At 37.9% G+C, this 13,959-nt stretch overlaps 1 protein-coding gene across 1 annotated transcript in view; it reads right to left on the bottom strand.

The window, feature by feature from the left end:
- Positions 1–6,873: 6,873 nt before the first annotated feature.
- Positions 6,874–13,959, bottom strand: part of LOC138693399 (zinc finger protein 98-like) — a 36,801-nt gene continuing 29,715 nt past the window's right edge. The window contains exon 4 of the mRNA XM_069817342.1: positions 6,874–7,767. Within this exon, the coding sequence (XP_069673443.1) occupies positions 7,753–7,767 (15 nt within the window). The 3' untranslated portion in view covers positions 6,874–7,752. The remainder of the gene's footprint in view (positions 7,768–13,959) is intronic.

The following is a 13,959-nucleotide window of genomic DNA, read 5'->3' as shown; positions in this document are numbered from 1 at the left end:
TATTGTATGGTAGTCTGTAAGTTTCAATTTGTTATGATTAGTTTAAAATATAACCCTAATATACTATATGTAAAATAGGGTTTATAAATATGCAATAAATACTACTACTACTACTACTATAATAACTGGGAAAGTGACAGAGTAAGAAATGTCATCCGAAAGTTAATTTCCATACCTTACATAGCACTGGATCATATTGTGAATACATTCGATGAAGTTTCTGATGGTGTAGAGGAATCAGTATTAGATTTATCATTATACATAGAAAGTACCTTCGTAAGAGGGATACCTGCCAGAGGAAGAAGACGAGAGGTGCCACCTCGCTTTCCTCCGCATGTCTGGAATGTTTATAACCTAGTCTTGAATGGGACTCAAAGGACAATTAATACAATAGAAGGATGGCACTCCAACTTTCAAAAATGTATAGTAACTCACCATGCTAACATATGGAAGTTCATCGAAAACTTGCAGAAAGACCAAAAGACAACCAGTTATTAATAAATCAATTGGGCCTAATGACAGGTCATATGGCAATACATCATCCCATAAAGAATTCCTGTGTTTTAAATTCAAGACACATTGTGGAAATGGTGCGGAATTAACATGTATATAGCGAAAACGGTGACTTTGACAGATATCTTAGAGGCATTAGTTATCGGTTGAAACTGTATGCAGAAGAACTTCCTTATGATTAAAACGATAATAGAGCAAATTAATGGTATTTTTATAATTGAATAAATATATGCTAGAATTGCAGTTATTATGTAATATTAAAATTCTAAAATAATGTACTTCTGGTTGACTGTATTATTTCCATCATATTAAAAGCAGACTGATGATTTTTCAAATTGGTTATTACTTTAGATTTGTCGATCTTTTAAATTATGGACGAACCATTTGTGGACACCAGGGGCGAATGCTAGTCACGAAAGTTAGGTTTGCTCTTTTATTCATAGAGGAAGATGGGAGGCTATAATAATTCATAATTAATAAAAATAATCAGACCGACATATATAATTTATTTTATAATTATGAAATCATTATGAGTCATGGATCATATTCGCTTTTCAGATGTAGAAGTTCGATATGATATAACAAACATGGCCAACAAAACAGTTTATTTAGTTTTTTTTCGACCCTGCCAACCAATGCACATTGTTGTATTGAGCTGCACTGAACGAGCGCACATATTCTCTATAATGTCTGTCTTCTCTTGAATAGTCCTTCGGGAAAATGGATTTAATAATGAGGTTCCAATGACACACAATTCCGAACTCATTGCAATACTTCAAATTAATGTTTAAGAATTAATAATACATGCAGCAGCTAACACATGCATTCCGCTCATACAATTACATTGCACTCGCAAATCACAGCACATTCCCGCTGTGTAACGTTAAATAGTCGTTGGTGTAGCTCTCGGACCAGAGCTTCAAACAACACATAACAGAAGCATGTTCGCCTAGGACGGACTAAGGAAGAAGGCGCTTGCGCTCGCATCATATTCTCCCTGTTTGTACGTCTTTCATGTAGCTCCGAGAAACGAGCAAGCGTTGCGATACTTGCGGTGTGCAAACTGCGGATGATATTACGCCTATACAATATTCCAAAAATCAAAATAAATTTTAATGTACGTAATCCCATTTTGAGAAATACACATTCTACGAAAATATTGGGCTAGCGCAGCAAGCACAGCACGCCCGGAGAAATTACCCCTGGTGGACACAACTACAAATGGACACGTAATGTAGTGGACTTTAAATAACTGGACCTACAAATTAATGGACTTTAATGTAAAGGACATAAAAATGGACATTTTGCCTGTGAACATAAAGAAGTGGACATATCATCCGTGTATCCGTAGGAAAGACTGAACCATTCGAAACGAGACACAATCAGTTCATATAATTTTCTCTCGCCCTTGCATTAGAGTGACATTTTAATACAAAAATTAAACACAATATTGGCGGCATGCTTTGATTTGCATAGGAGTTAGCAGCAATAAGAGGTAATTAAACTATGATATTATCGGAACAATGATTTCACTATGAGCCACTAATAAGCCCAAACATTGTTCCTTGTGTTTCACAACGCAGATATGTTGTTAAAAGCTAATTTTAACACCATTATGGCAATTATATTAAAATTGTTTTTCTTACGACATTAATTTTGTTATAATTAAATATTATACTAGGCTATATTTAAAACTCAATTGCGTACTATATCACATTCTTGTTTCATACAGTTCTGTACTCAATATGTCTAAACTTGTTTCCTTCAATTTATCAGATTAATGCACATATAATTCATGTACCTGGGGATATGTATATATCGTGAGTAAAAATATCTTACTTGAGCTTACGAAAATGTTGAAATATATTGGCAAGAAGGCCACTGGTGTAACTCAGTCAATTAAGGCGCTTGCCTACCGATCCGGAGTTGCGCTCGGGCGTGGCTTCGATCCCCGCTTGGGCTCATTACCTGGTTGGGTTTTTTCCGAGGTTTTCCCCAACCGTAAGGCAAATGTCAGATAATCTATGACGAATAATCGACCTCATCTCGCTGTCACCACGCTAAATAACCTCAGAGTTGATACAGCGTCGTTAAATAACCCAGTACAAAATATTGGCAAGAAACACAACTACACAATACCTACTTAAAATATCATCACTCCCATAAGAACATAAGTAATGGCAAAATTGAATTCGGCAGCTTAAATACTAAGTAATGTATGAAAAACTCCCTTATTACGCCTTTAGGAAAGTAATAATAGCTACCTGGAAGCCGAAACTCAATTACGAACAGAAATATTTGTTCCTACAACAATGACCAGACTTGAGTTACGGGATTTTCAGGGTAACTACAAAAAGGTGCAATAATATGATAAATTTCTTCCTTTATGATGAAAATTCCGCAACTTTCAATCTATCTTCGATAATTTCCTAAACAGACAGGTACCGGTAACAGTAGTAAATAAGGACATTAAATTTAGTGAAACATAATACACACGCTTTCCATTTATTTCGCAGTACACATTTTCTGAAAATATATTCGAATAAGTCTTCTCTTTGATTGGGTATTTCTGATGCCTAAATAGTTACTCCTGTGTTATGAATGCAAAGGAGAGGGGCGTATGGCAGGGGGGAGGGGTTTACAGGGCCGGGATTTAGGTATAGTGCCGCCCCCAGGGTGGACATAGAATGGACTGAGATGACACACAGTGGACTCAGAGGACAGAAACTGGACTGAGAGCACGTGAGAGAGAACTGAGAGGACAGAGAATGGACAGACGATATTGAGTGGACAGAGAGTGTACTGGCAGAACAGAGATTAGACAGAGAGCACATAGAGCGGAGTGGGACGAGACACAGTTGACTTACATGACATAGAGTGGTCTGAGAGGACAGAGACTACACTGATAGCATAGTGAGCGAGGTGACAGGACAGATTGGACTGAGAGTACATAGAGTGGACTGAGAGGACGGTGTGTGGACTGAGAGAACAGAGACTGACAGGTACGACAGAGGGTGTAGTGACAGGGCAGAGATTGGACTGAGAGCCAATAGAGTGGACTGACAAGACAAGGGGTGGATTGAGAGCACATAGAGTTGACTGAGAGGACAGAGTGGAATCAGAGGACATATACTGGATTGGTAGGAGAGAGATTGGACTGACAGCACACAGATTGGACTGAGAAGACAGAGACTGGACTGTGAGAACATAGAGTGGACTGAAAGGACAGAATGGACTGAGAGGACAGAGAGTGGACTGAGAAGACAGAGACTGGACTGTGAGAACATAGAGTGGACTGAAAGGACAGAATGGACTGAGAGGACAGAGAGTGGACTGAGAAGACAAAGAATTGACTGAGAGAACATAGTGGACTGAGAGGACAGAGAGTGTAGTGACAAGACAGAGATTGAACTGAGAGCACATAGAGTGGACTGAGAAGACAGAGATTGGACTGAGAGTACATAGAATGGTCTGCGAGGACAGAGAGTCAACTGAGAGGACAGACACTGGCCTCAGAGGACAGAGTGTAGTGACAGTACAGAGAGTGGACTGAGAAGACACAGAGTGGACTGAGAGGATATAGAGTGGACTGAGAGGATATAGAGTGAACTGAGAAGACACAGAGTGGACTGAGAAGATATAGAGTGGACTGAGAGGATATAGAGTGGACTGAGAAGACACAGAGTGGACTGAGAGGATACAGAGTGGACTGAGAGGATATAGAGTGGACTGAGAAGACACAGAGTGGACTGAGAGGATATAGAGTGGACTGAGAAGACACAGAGTGGACTGAGAGGATATAGAGTGGACTGAGAAGACACAGAGTGGACTGAGAGGATATAGAGTGGACTGAGAGGATATAGAGTGGACTGAGAGCACATAGAGTGGACTGAGAAGACACAGAGTGGACTGAGAAGACACAGAGTGGACTGAGAGGATATAGAGTGGACTGAGAGGATATAGAGTGGACTGAGAAGACACAAAGTGGACTGAGAGGATATAGAGTGGACTGAGAGGATATAGAGTGGACTGAGAGCACATAGAGTGGACTGAGAAGACACAGAGTGGACTGAGAGGACATAGAGTGGACTGAGAAGACACAGAGTGGACTGAGAGGATATAGAGTGGACTGAGAGCACATAGAGTGGACTGAGAAGACACAGAGTGGACTGAGAAGACACAGAGTGGACTGAGAGGATATAGAGTGGACTGAGAAGACACAGAGTGGACTGAGAGGATATAGAGTGGACTGAGAGGACATAGAGTGGACTGAGAAGACACAGAGTGGACTGAGAGGATATAGAGTGGACTGAGAGCACATAGAGTGGACTGAGAAGACACAGAGTGGACTGAGAGGATATAGAGTGGACTGAGAGGACATAGAGTTGACTGAGAGAACAGAGTGTTTAGTGACACGACAGAGAGTGGACTGAGAAGACATTGAGTGGACAGGGAGGACTGTGACTAGACTCAGAGGACAGAGCCTGGACTGGTAGGACAGAGTGTGTAGTTACAGGTAAGAGATTGGGCTGAAAGCACATAGAGTGAACTTAGAAGACGGAGTGTGAACGTAGAGGACAAAGAGTGGACTGGCAGGACAGAGAGTTTGGTAACAGGACAGAGTGAACTGAAAGCACACAGAGTGGACTGAGAAGACAGAGAGTGGACTAAGTGTACAGAGAGTGTAGTGACAGGACGAAGAGTGGACTGAGAGCACATGAAATGGACTGAGAAGTCAGGGAGTTAACATAGATGACATAAAGTGGACTGACAATACAGACATTTGACTGAGATTCGATTCAGAGACAGAGAGAGGACTGCGAGCAGAGACAGAGGGATCATAGTTCAGAGACTGTACTGAGAGAGCAGAGATTGGATTGACAGAACGGACAGTATAGAGAAAGGAGAGAGGGTGTGCTGAGACTGGACCGAGAGTGGACTGAGAGAACAGAGTGTGGACAGAGTCTAGAAATTGGACTGGTGGGGCAGAGTGAAGTGAGAGGACAGAGATTTGACTGAGAGTTCACGGAGTTGACTGATAGGACTTAGAGTGGACTGAGAGGTACTGAGTGGACTGAGAAGACTGAAATTGAACTGAGAAAACTGAGAGTGGCCTGGGGGTACAGAGTGGTGACAGAGGACAGAGAGCGGACTGAGAGAAGGGAGAGTGGATTGGAAAGAGAGAAATTGGACTGAGGACGATGGCAGAGAGAGGACTGACGATAGAGAGTGGACTGAGAGGATAGAGAGTGGATTGAGACTAGAGAGTTGACTCAGACTACAGGGAGTGAACTGAGAGTTCAGAGAGTAAACAGCGAGGACAAAGTATTGGACTGAGAGAACAGCGAGTGGACTAAGAGGACAGAGAATGGAATGAGTCTTCAGAGACTGGACAGAGAATACAGAGCATAGCTGAAAGTAGAGAGAGAGGACTCACGGGAAAGGGAGAGGACTGAGTACAGAGAGTGGACTGTCCACACCTGTGGAGTAACGGTCAGCGCGTCTGGCTGCGAAACCAGGTGGTCCGGGTTCGAATCCTGGTCGGGGCAAGTTACCTGGTTGAGGTTTTTTCCGGGGTTTTCCCTCAACCCAATACGAGCAAATGCTGGATAACTTTCGGTGCTGGACCTCGGACTCATTTCACCGGCATAATCACCTTCATATCATTCAGACGCTAAATAACCTAGATGTTGATACAGCGTCGTAAAATAACCCAATAAAATAAAAATAAATAAATAGAGTGTACTGAGACGATAGAGATTGGGCTGGTAGTGTAGTGAGAGGACAGAGATTTGACTGAGAGGGCAGAGTTGATTGACAGGACAGAGAGAGAACTGAGAGTGGAGTGAGAGGACATAGATTGGACTGGAGACGACATAGATGGGGCCGAGAAGATAGAGAAAGGACTGAGAGGACATAGAGTAGACTGAGAAGGCAGAGTGGACTGAGAGGAGAGAGAGTGGACTGAGAGTAGAGTACTGAGAGTACAGAGAGTGAACTGAGAGGATAGTGAGTGGATTGAGAGAACATAGAGAACTGAGGGGACAGAAATAGGATTGTAAGGACAGAGAGTGGACTCAGAGGACATTGAAGAAAAAGACAGGAAACAAGACAGAGAGAACTTAAATATACGTTGAGCTAAAAAAATTATTCCTCCTAATGAGATTTGTAATCTTACAAGTAATTGAGGGGTTTGGTGCAAGAACCTGGTAAGTCCAGAAAAACACTTTTAGAGTAAATGCAAAAACAAAGTTTGACATCCATTAAAGGCATGTATTTTTAGGAATTTTGAAAATGTCATTGTACTGGACGATTTCTGTATGTTTTATGTGTGTTATATATGAATATCAATTATAAAATTATAGATGTGCATTTTAAAATTAATTATATATTTATTTGGACTTACCTGGTTTTTGCACCAAACATTTAAAATCTGACATATGATTTGGGAAAGATCATTATTATGTAAGTAAATATCATGAAACACAAAATATAAACAATACTGAATCATTTTTTATTAGTACCTATCAATAATCTTACAATATCTTTTACATGTGAATCATATTATATTACCAAAGTGCAAATTTTTACAGTTACAATAAGTTCTGTTCAATATTTAGATACTTAAATGTACAAACGCCATCCGAATTATTATTATTAAATTACAGTGTTTACATTCTCAATAAGTTCTGTTGAATTGGATGATTAATTTATATGCATGGTTTCATGCTGCACTTAATACGTACCATAATACTAATAATCATAAATTTATCAGAATACCAGGACGTACAGAATTGGTAATATTGTACATAAATAAATATAGTACATTACAATATATAAGAAAATAGTAGCTTGAGAATTTAGTAGAAAGAAAGATGCATTATATGAAGAAAACGCCAGTATTGTGTTTAGTAGGTTATTCAATATTAGTAAGAAGTTAATGAAAAAATTGTGGGTTAACTTGACAATGAAATAGAGCAAACAGGAAATAAAATTAATTGGAGTACAATATCCAGTCTAAGTCTCTGACTTCTTATTCAGAATCATATGAGCTATGTTCACTAGCTTCATTGGCACTACCTTGAGAATGATACAGTTTCTCGTAGAACCCCATGTCTGCTGAAGCAATGTATTTCGTTGCCAGTTTCATCACATCTTCATATTTAGCCTTTTTAATAGGCAATGGCCCATTGCACAATAATATCTCTGGAAAACCAAGGTCTCCATTGGTTGTTTTCTTCAGTGGACAGAACTCTGAAATAACAGTTGCCTGTTGATGTTGGCTGACTTTCAATATGTATTTGTGCTGGGAACTGTATTGGAATACTTTATACTGAGAAATTTTGAAAGGCTCATTGTGTTTTGTTTTCATGTTTCCTTTAAAAAACGGTTTGAAGTGGTCTCTGTAGTTTTTGAACATGGTTTGAGTGACAGGAACAACTATAAATAATTTAGATGATTTCCTGACAAGTGAATGCCATTCTTCAGGACTATGTAATCTAGTTATAAGCCTTTTTTTCTTTTCAATATTGCCAAAGTCCCTGTCACAGGGCAAAAACGAGTGCCCTCGTTCAGGAAAATGATGTGTAATTATCTGAAATCTATTTGAATGTGTAAGACTGAAAAGATATTGTACCAGTATTTTATTTTTGTTTTGTGAAGCACAGTTGTCTGAAAAAAGTACAAGTTCAGTAGTATTTGGGGAAACTACAACTGGTACAACTTTTCCACTGCTTGAGACATATAATTCACCTCTTAATCTTTTCAGTTTGTCCCTATTTCTTTTCCATTTACTGGGATCACGTTTTCTTTTCCTATAATGTTCACATTATCACTATCACTGCTTCAATTATCAGATGACATCTTTGAAAAACACAATAAACTGGAAAGACTACACTACATCTCGTTCATGCAGTCATTTCACTAACAGGAAACAGCTGCTACGCTTGTGCTGCCATCTTTTGGTGCAACAACCAGACAAGTCCAGGACTGGTCTGATTCTTGCTCCAAACACAACCATGGCCTCTGATGGCAGCTAAGCGTATCTCATTCAGATAAGTCCACACAACTCTGGTTCTTGCATCAAAAGATGCGCACTGTCGTATTATATATCATGCATACTTTATCTCATTTTTGACCAAAAGTGGACTTATCTCGTTTTTGCACCAAACCCCTCAATTAGTACGAGAAACAAGATATTGCTAAAAAAAAAGCAAAAGCAGAAAATGTTGACAGAAGTCTCTTGCCGCGAAACTTACGGGACACAGTTTGAACCCAGTGAGGGTATTCTTTCTTGACTTCATAACATATTGTTACAGACATGAAAGAACTGGAAAAAAAAAAAAAAAAAAAAAAAAAAAAAAAAAAAAAAAAAAAAAAAAAAGAATGCTAGTTCTGTAAACATAATGTCCCATGTCCACGTATTAGCAGGCCATAATTCGAACCCTGTCTGGAAATTATTTCCCGATTTCCTTCTAGGAATAGCACAAGTGTTTTAAATTTAGCGTATATAAGTTCTTTATTTTAGATTAAGTTAGTAGGACGTATTTAACGAAACACCAAGTTTTTCCACTTCAGTTTCACTGATATATGCAAACGAAATTTTAACAGCTTTACGATTCCAACGCATACTTATCGCCAGGCCCGCTCTGTTTTGGATGCTTAAGCTGGCTCGTGGTATCCTTGTTTGATACACAGCTTGAGAAAGGGAATATAGAGCGGCCATTGCGCCGCCATGTTCTTCCATGGCCAGCAAGGAGTCCAGACATGAACTAATTGAACACGTGTGGGACATGCTAGGACGGCGTGTTAAGAATAGACGACCGAGACCAGAATCGTTACAAGAGTTGAGGCGAGCACTTGGCGAAGAATGGCAACTTTTTCCTCAAGAAGACATTGCTAACCAAATTGAGAGCATGCCAAGACGTATGGATGCAGTTATTCAAGCCACAGGGGGTAATACCCGTTACAAAAAGAGTTTTTAATGTTTAAGGCACCATAAAATGAAAAAAACGGTTAGACCAAACGATGCCATAGTTATACGCCCTTTGTAATTTTTTGTAAATTTTCTCATCAGAGATTTTTTTTTCAAATGTTGTCGTATAAGGTGCTAAATGAAACATTATTTTGTTTAAATGGGTTTTGTTTCATTTTGAAATAATTGGCAACAAAATACAAGCAAATATAGAAGTGTACGGTTTTTTTTTTGTCCCTGAGTTTATTTATCATATTTGATAGGGGAATATAAATTGAATGTAGACCTTTAGCATATCATTTGACATATCACAAACATCTTTTGAATTTGATTTTTTTTCTAGATATTTATAATGTCCCATACCTCATTGGTGGCGACCGCTCTTCATTTAAAAGCATAAGTGAGTATGTCATTTCTGTTTAGTATTTCTATAGGGGATAGTTCGGAGCGTTGGATTTTGGATTTGATTATGTCCCCTGAGTCAATGCTAAATTCATTGAACTCTTCCGGTGATATATAATGATTGTTTTATTTTGAGTGTTACTGGATCTTTCTCTATTTATCAGAATCCAGGCAGTTTTACACTTATTATCAGAGTTTACAATTATTAATTTTGATTTATAATTCAGTTTTCCCTGAGTTAATTGGCTTCTGTACTCTTTCTTAATTTCATTTAATTTATTTTTAGCTGTGGGCAGACCAGTTTTCTGATAGATATGATGTAGTATTTGTAATCGGGTTTTCAACTGTTTTAATTCTTCTGGATATCATTTGTTTTCATGTTTTTTTTTTTACTCTTTTCTAGTTTTACTTTATTGACTGGGAAGTTAAATTAAAATATTCTAATAGCAAATAAGAACTGTATTAAAATTATGAGCAGCTATTGGGCCATTAACATTAAACATGGATTCTCAATCAATATTGCTTATATTATAACAGAATTTCATTACTCTTTCAGTGGTAAATAAACGTTTTTTAACCGTTATTTATATTAATTTTTGAATTGAATATTTAACTGCAAAATAAGAGCAGAGTGATCTGAATATCGAAAATTATTTACTTGTACGTTGACTATTTATAAATAAAAGAGTTATCAAGACATGCTTTTCCTCTCGTTGGAGTATAATTTCCAGGATAGAAATTAAATTGTCTTAACAGATTTAATAGGCCAAATACGGTTCTTTTTTCTGTTAACACATGAAAGTCAGAGTTACGTCTCCTCCGATTATTACTGTGTAGTGGGGCCATTTTGAGTATTTGAAGAAGCTTTTCAAGTTGTACTAAAATATTTAACGAACCGCTAGGAGATCTATAAATGCAAATAATTATAAATTTCAATAAGTCAATCATTACTCCTGAACATTCGAAGTGAAATTGTGTTTTTAGTTCATTAATTTCCATTGGTTCGAATTCTAACTTGTTTTAAACAAAATGGTTGTATCTTTTAAAACAATCACTTAATTTATAACTATTAAAATTTATATAGTCAATATTATAATCACGCATTCAATGCTCTGTGAAACATAAAAATTAATAGTTGTTTACTGTAAGTTGAAAGTTTCCAGAATATTAATTTTGTTATTCGAACCTTGTATATTAAGATAAAAAAAACATTTATAGTTTTTTTTTTTAATTTTGTCATTTAGTGATGATGTGGAATTGTTTTTTATGTAGCCTGGGTTAGGAAGCGTGTCTTTTGAAAAAATATTAGTGAGCATTCCGGTCACTAGTGTTTTTCAAAAGAGCAGCTTGCAACCAAATATTGGTGTCCAGAGCTCTACAATATTTTGGAATTGATTGTAATTTTGAAAGATGAATAACAATTTGGAAATTTTGACTTCAGAGGCTCACATTGTGCCTCTGAGAAACTTTATTTCTCAAATTATTCTAGCTAGAAACAAACCGATATCCTTTCTTAGGAACTGCTTTTACTGTATTCCTATATCTTTAGTTATTGATTTATTCCCAAATACAATTTTTTTTTAATAATTTCAAGGAAATCTGCTTTACAGAGACCTACTACCTGAGAGCCAGATTTCCACAATACAATTTTTTTATTCTTTTCTGGTTCATCCATTCTTTCCAACCATGATGCACTTTATTTCATCAGAATTCTGTTTACTTTAGGAGGAGGCACCTTGTTATGGTTTACAGCTGTGACATGATTTTTATGTTTGTCTTTGCTAAATGTAGCAAGATTACAGGCAACGTTGGTAGCCAGAGTATTTCCAGTGTTAGCTGAATTTCCAGCACTCACTGGTGCAGTAATTTTGTGCTGACTTTGTTTATAGGATGGCGCATTTGCAACGACATAACTGCATGATGTCTGAGAGATTGTTGGAATGCATGGTGATTCTGTGGCCTTGCCGATCTAGTCACCTGCTGGCAAAGACAAATGACTCTTAACTTGATATTTTTCTTTTTAACATTTTATACCTGATTCCAGGTTTTTGACATATCACAGAACTTGATTTAAAGTATTAACAATATTTCACGTGTTGAGTCGCACTGTCTCTATTTGCACTGCTACAGATTCAGCATTGCGTCTCTCTAGCAGACAAATTCATCTCTCAGGAAACGAAACTTTTTTGGTTGGCGTCTTCTTTTCGATGGAACTTAGATCACTCACCAGGGATTGATTGGAAGATCCAGGTAGAGGACTATCACGGACTGATGTGGTGTCGCCCCTCACTGATCCTGCTGCTATTAAACAGTCTTGACACCGAAAGACTGAGGATCCACTCGATATAAAGACTTCAAATTCAACATCGCCAAATTTGAGGCAGTCAAAGTGTAATCATAAGCCATACGGCCCTGCAGAGCTGAAGAGCACTTTTTGCAGATATCTTTGGTTGGTCGCATGTTGCGTTAGTAATTACATACAAACAACACACTGACTGCCAGAAGAATGTTCTAATAACTGTAAACACTGTAATAACAGCGGAGCTACACAAAATCTCAACTGCACTCCATGACGACTAGAACCACATCAAGAGCAAGAATAAGACATGGAACTTACTCAGATCCTGCTGATAGTAAGAGGTAGACAACAATGTGTTACTCTGTTCCAACTGGCAGAGGTCTCGTTCAAGTCTGTGCTAAATAATTGAAGGAGATTTTTTCTTTAACAAACAGGATACTATAGACAATGAATGCCAAAAAAAAGCAATGTTGTGTTACCTACAGTGATGAACAGGGGATGTTGTGTTACCTACAGTGATGAACAGGGGATGTTGTGTTACCTACAGTGATGAACAGGGGATGTTGTGTTACCTACAGTGATGAACAGGGGAAAATACCATCCTCACATGTACATAAACTCAAATACTCTGAAGAGGATAATGTCCTTGTTCGGGAGCACATAAGATCATATCCTACAGAAGAGAGACACTATGAGAGAAAAAGAAGCACAAGGTTGTACCTCAGTCCTCATTTAAATGTTCATCGTATGTATCAAGCATTAAAATTGAAGTATCCTGGAATTGAGATAAAATATACATTTTATCGACGTGTTTTAGGAAAGATTTTCAAAACATTACGTTTCATAAGCCTAGGACAGATACTTGCCGAGTCTGCGATAAACTTAACTGTCACATAAAATCTTCTTTCCCCAGTAAATCAGAAATAACCACCACTTCTTTTTTACATCATATAAAAGCTGGAAAAGCCCTGATGAACAAAGAATTAAGAGAGTCACAATTTCCTGGAAGTGAAACGTGTTTTGTGTGTATAGATATCCAGCACGTGCTATATACTTCTACTCTAACTCACAGCAATATGTACTATTCAACTACAATTTCTGTGTTCATGTTGGAGTCACTGGAGATAGTTTCTTGAGTATGTGGCTTGAGAGTTTGGCTGCACAGAGACATATCGAAATTGCTTCATGTTTCTGGAAGATAATGTTATCAGGATTCACAAGGAAGAGAAAATTGGTTTTCTGGAGTGATAAGTGTGAAGGAAAAAATAGAAACCGCCGATGATTTTGGCAATTAAATACTTGGTTTCAAAAGGAATTTTTGACGCAAATAAAATTTATCAGTGGTTACAGTTATATGCCCTGTAACAGAGACTTTGGTGCCGCTGAGAAATGAAGAACTGTAAAGCCATGGTGCCTGAGAGCATGCAAGAAATAGTACGGTCAGCCAGAATAAAAAAAAACAAAACATTTAAAGTAGCTGCCATGGATTGTGGAGACTTCTAAGATATTGCTACTGAAGCTGATAAGTTCATTAATGCTGCCAAGTTCGGATCGAGGTCACTTCTGCTAATTCCAATATACTAGACACACAAAGAAATCTTTAAGTGTCAATAAGGACTGGACTATTTTCCTCGTGTTCAGAAAAGGTTGGAAACTCTAGAATCTTTCGAATCTGGACAAGCTTATACAGCTAAGTAAAAACAGGATATAACTGCAGAGAAAAAGGACCGTCTACCCATGTTGGAGTTCATGCATGTAGTCCACACCTGTG

Source organism: Periplaneta americana, chromosome 17 (genome assembly GCF_040183065.1).
Source record: "Periplaneta americana isolate PAMFEO1 chromosome 17, P.americana_PAMFEO1_priV1, whole genome shotgun sequence".
Taxonomy (NCBI): Eukaryota; Metazoa; Arthropoda; class Insecta; order Blattodea; family Blattidae; genus Periplaneta; species Periplaneta americana.
This window is presented reverse-complemented; position numbering and strand designations above follow the sequence as displayed.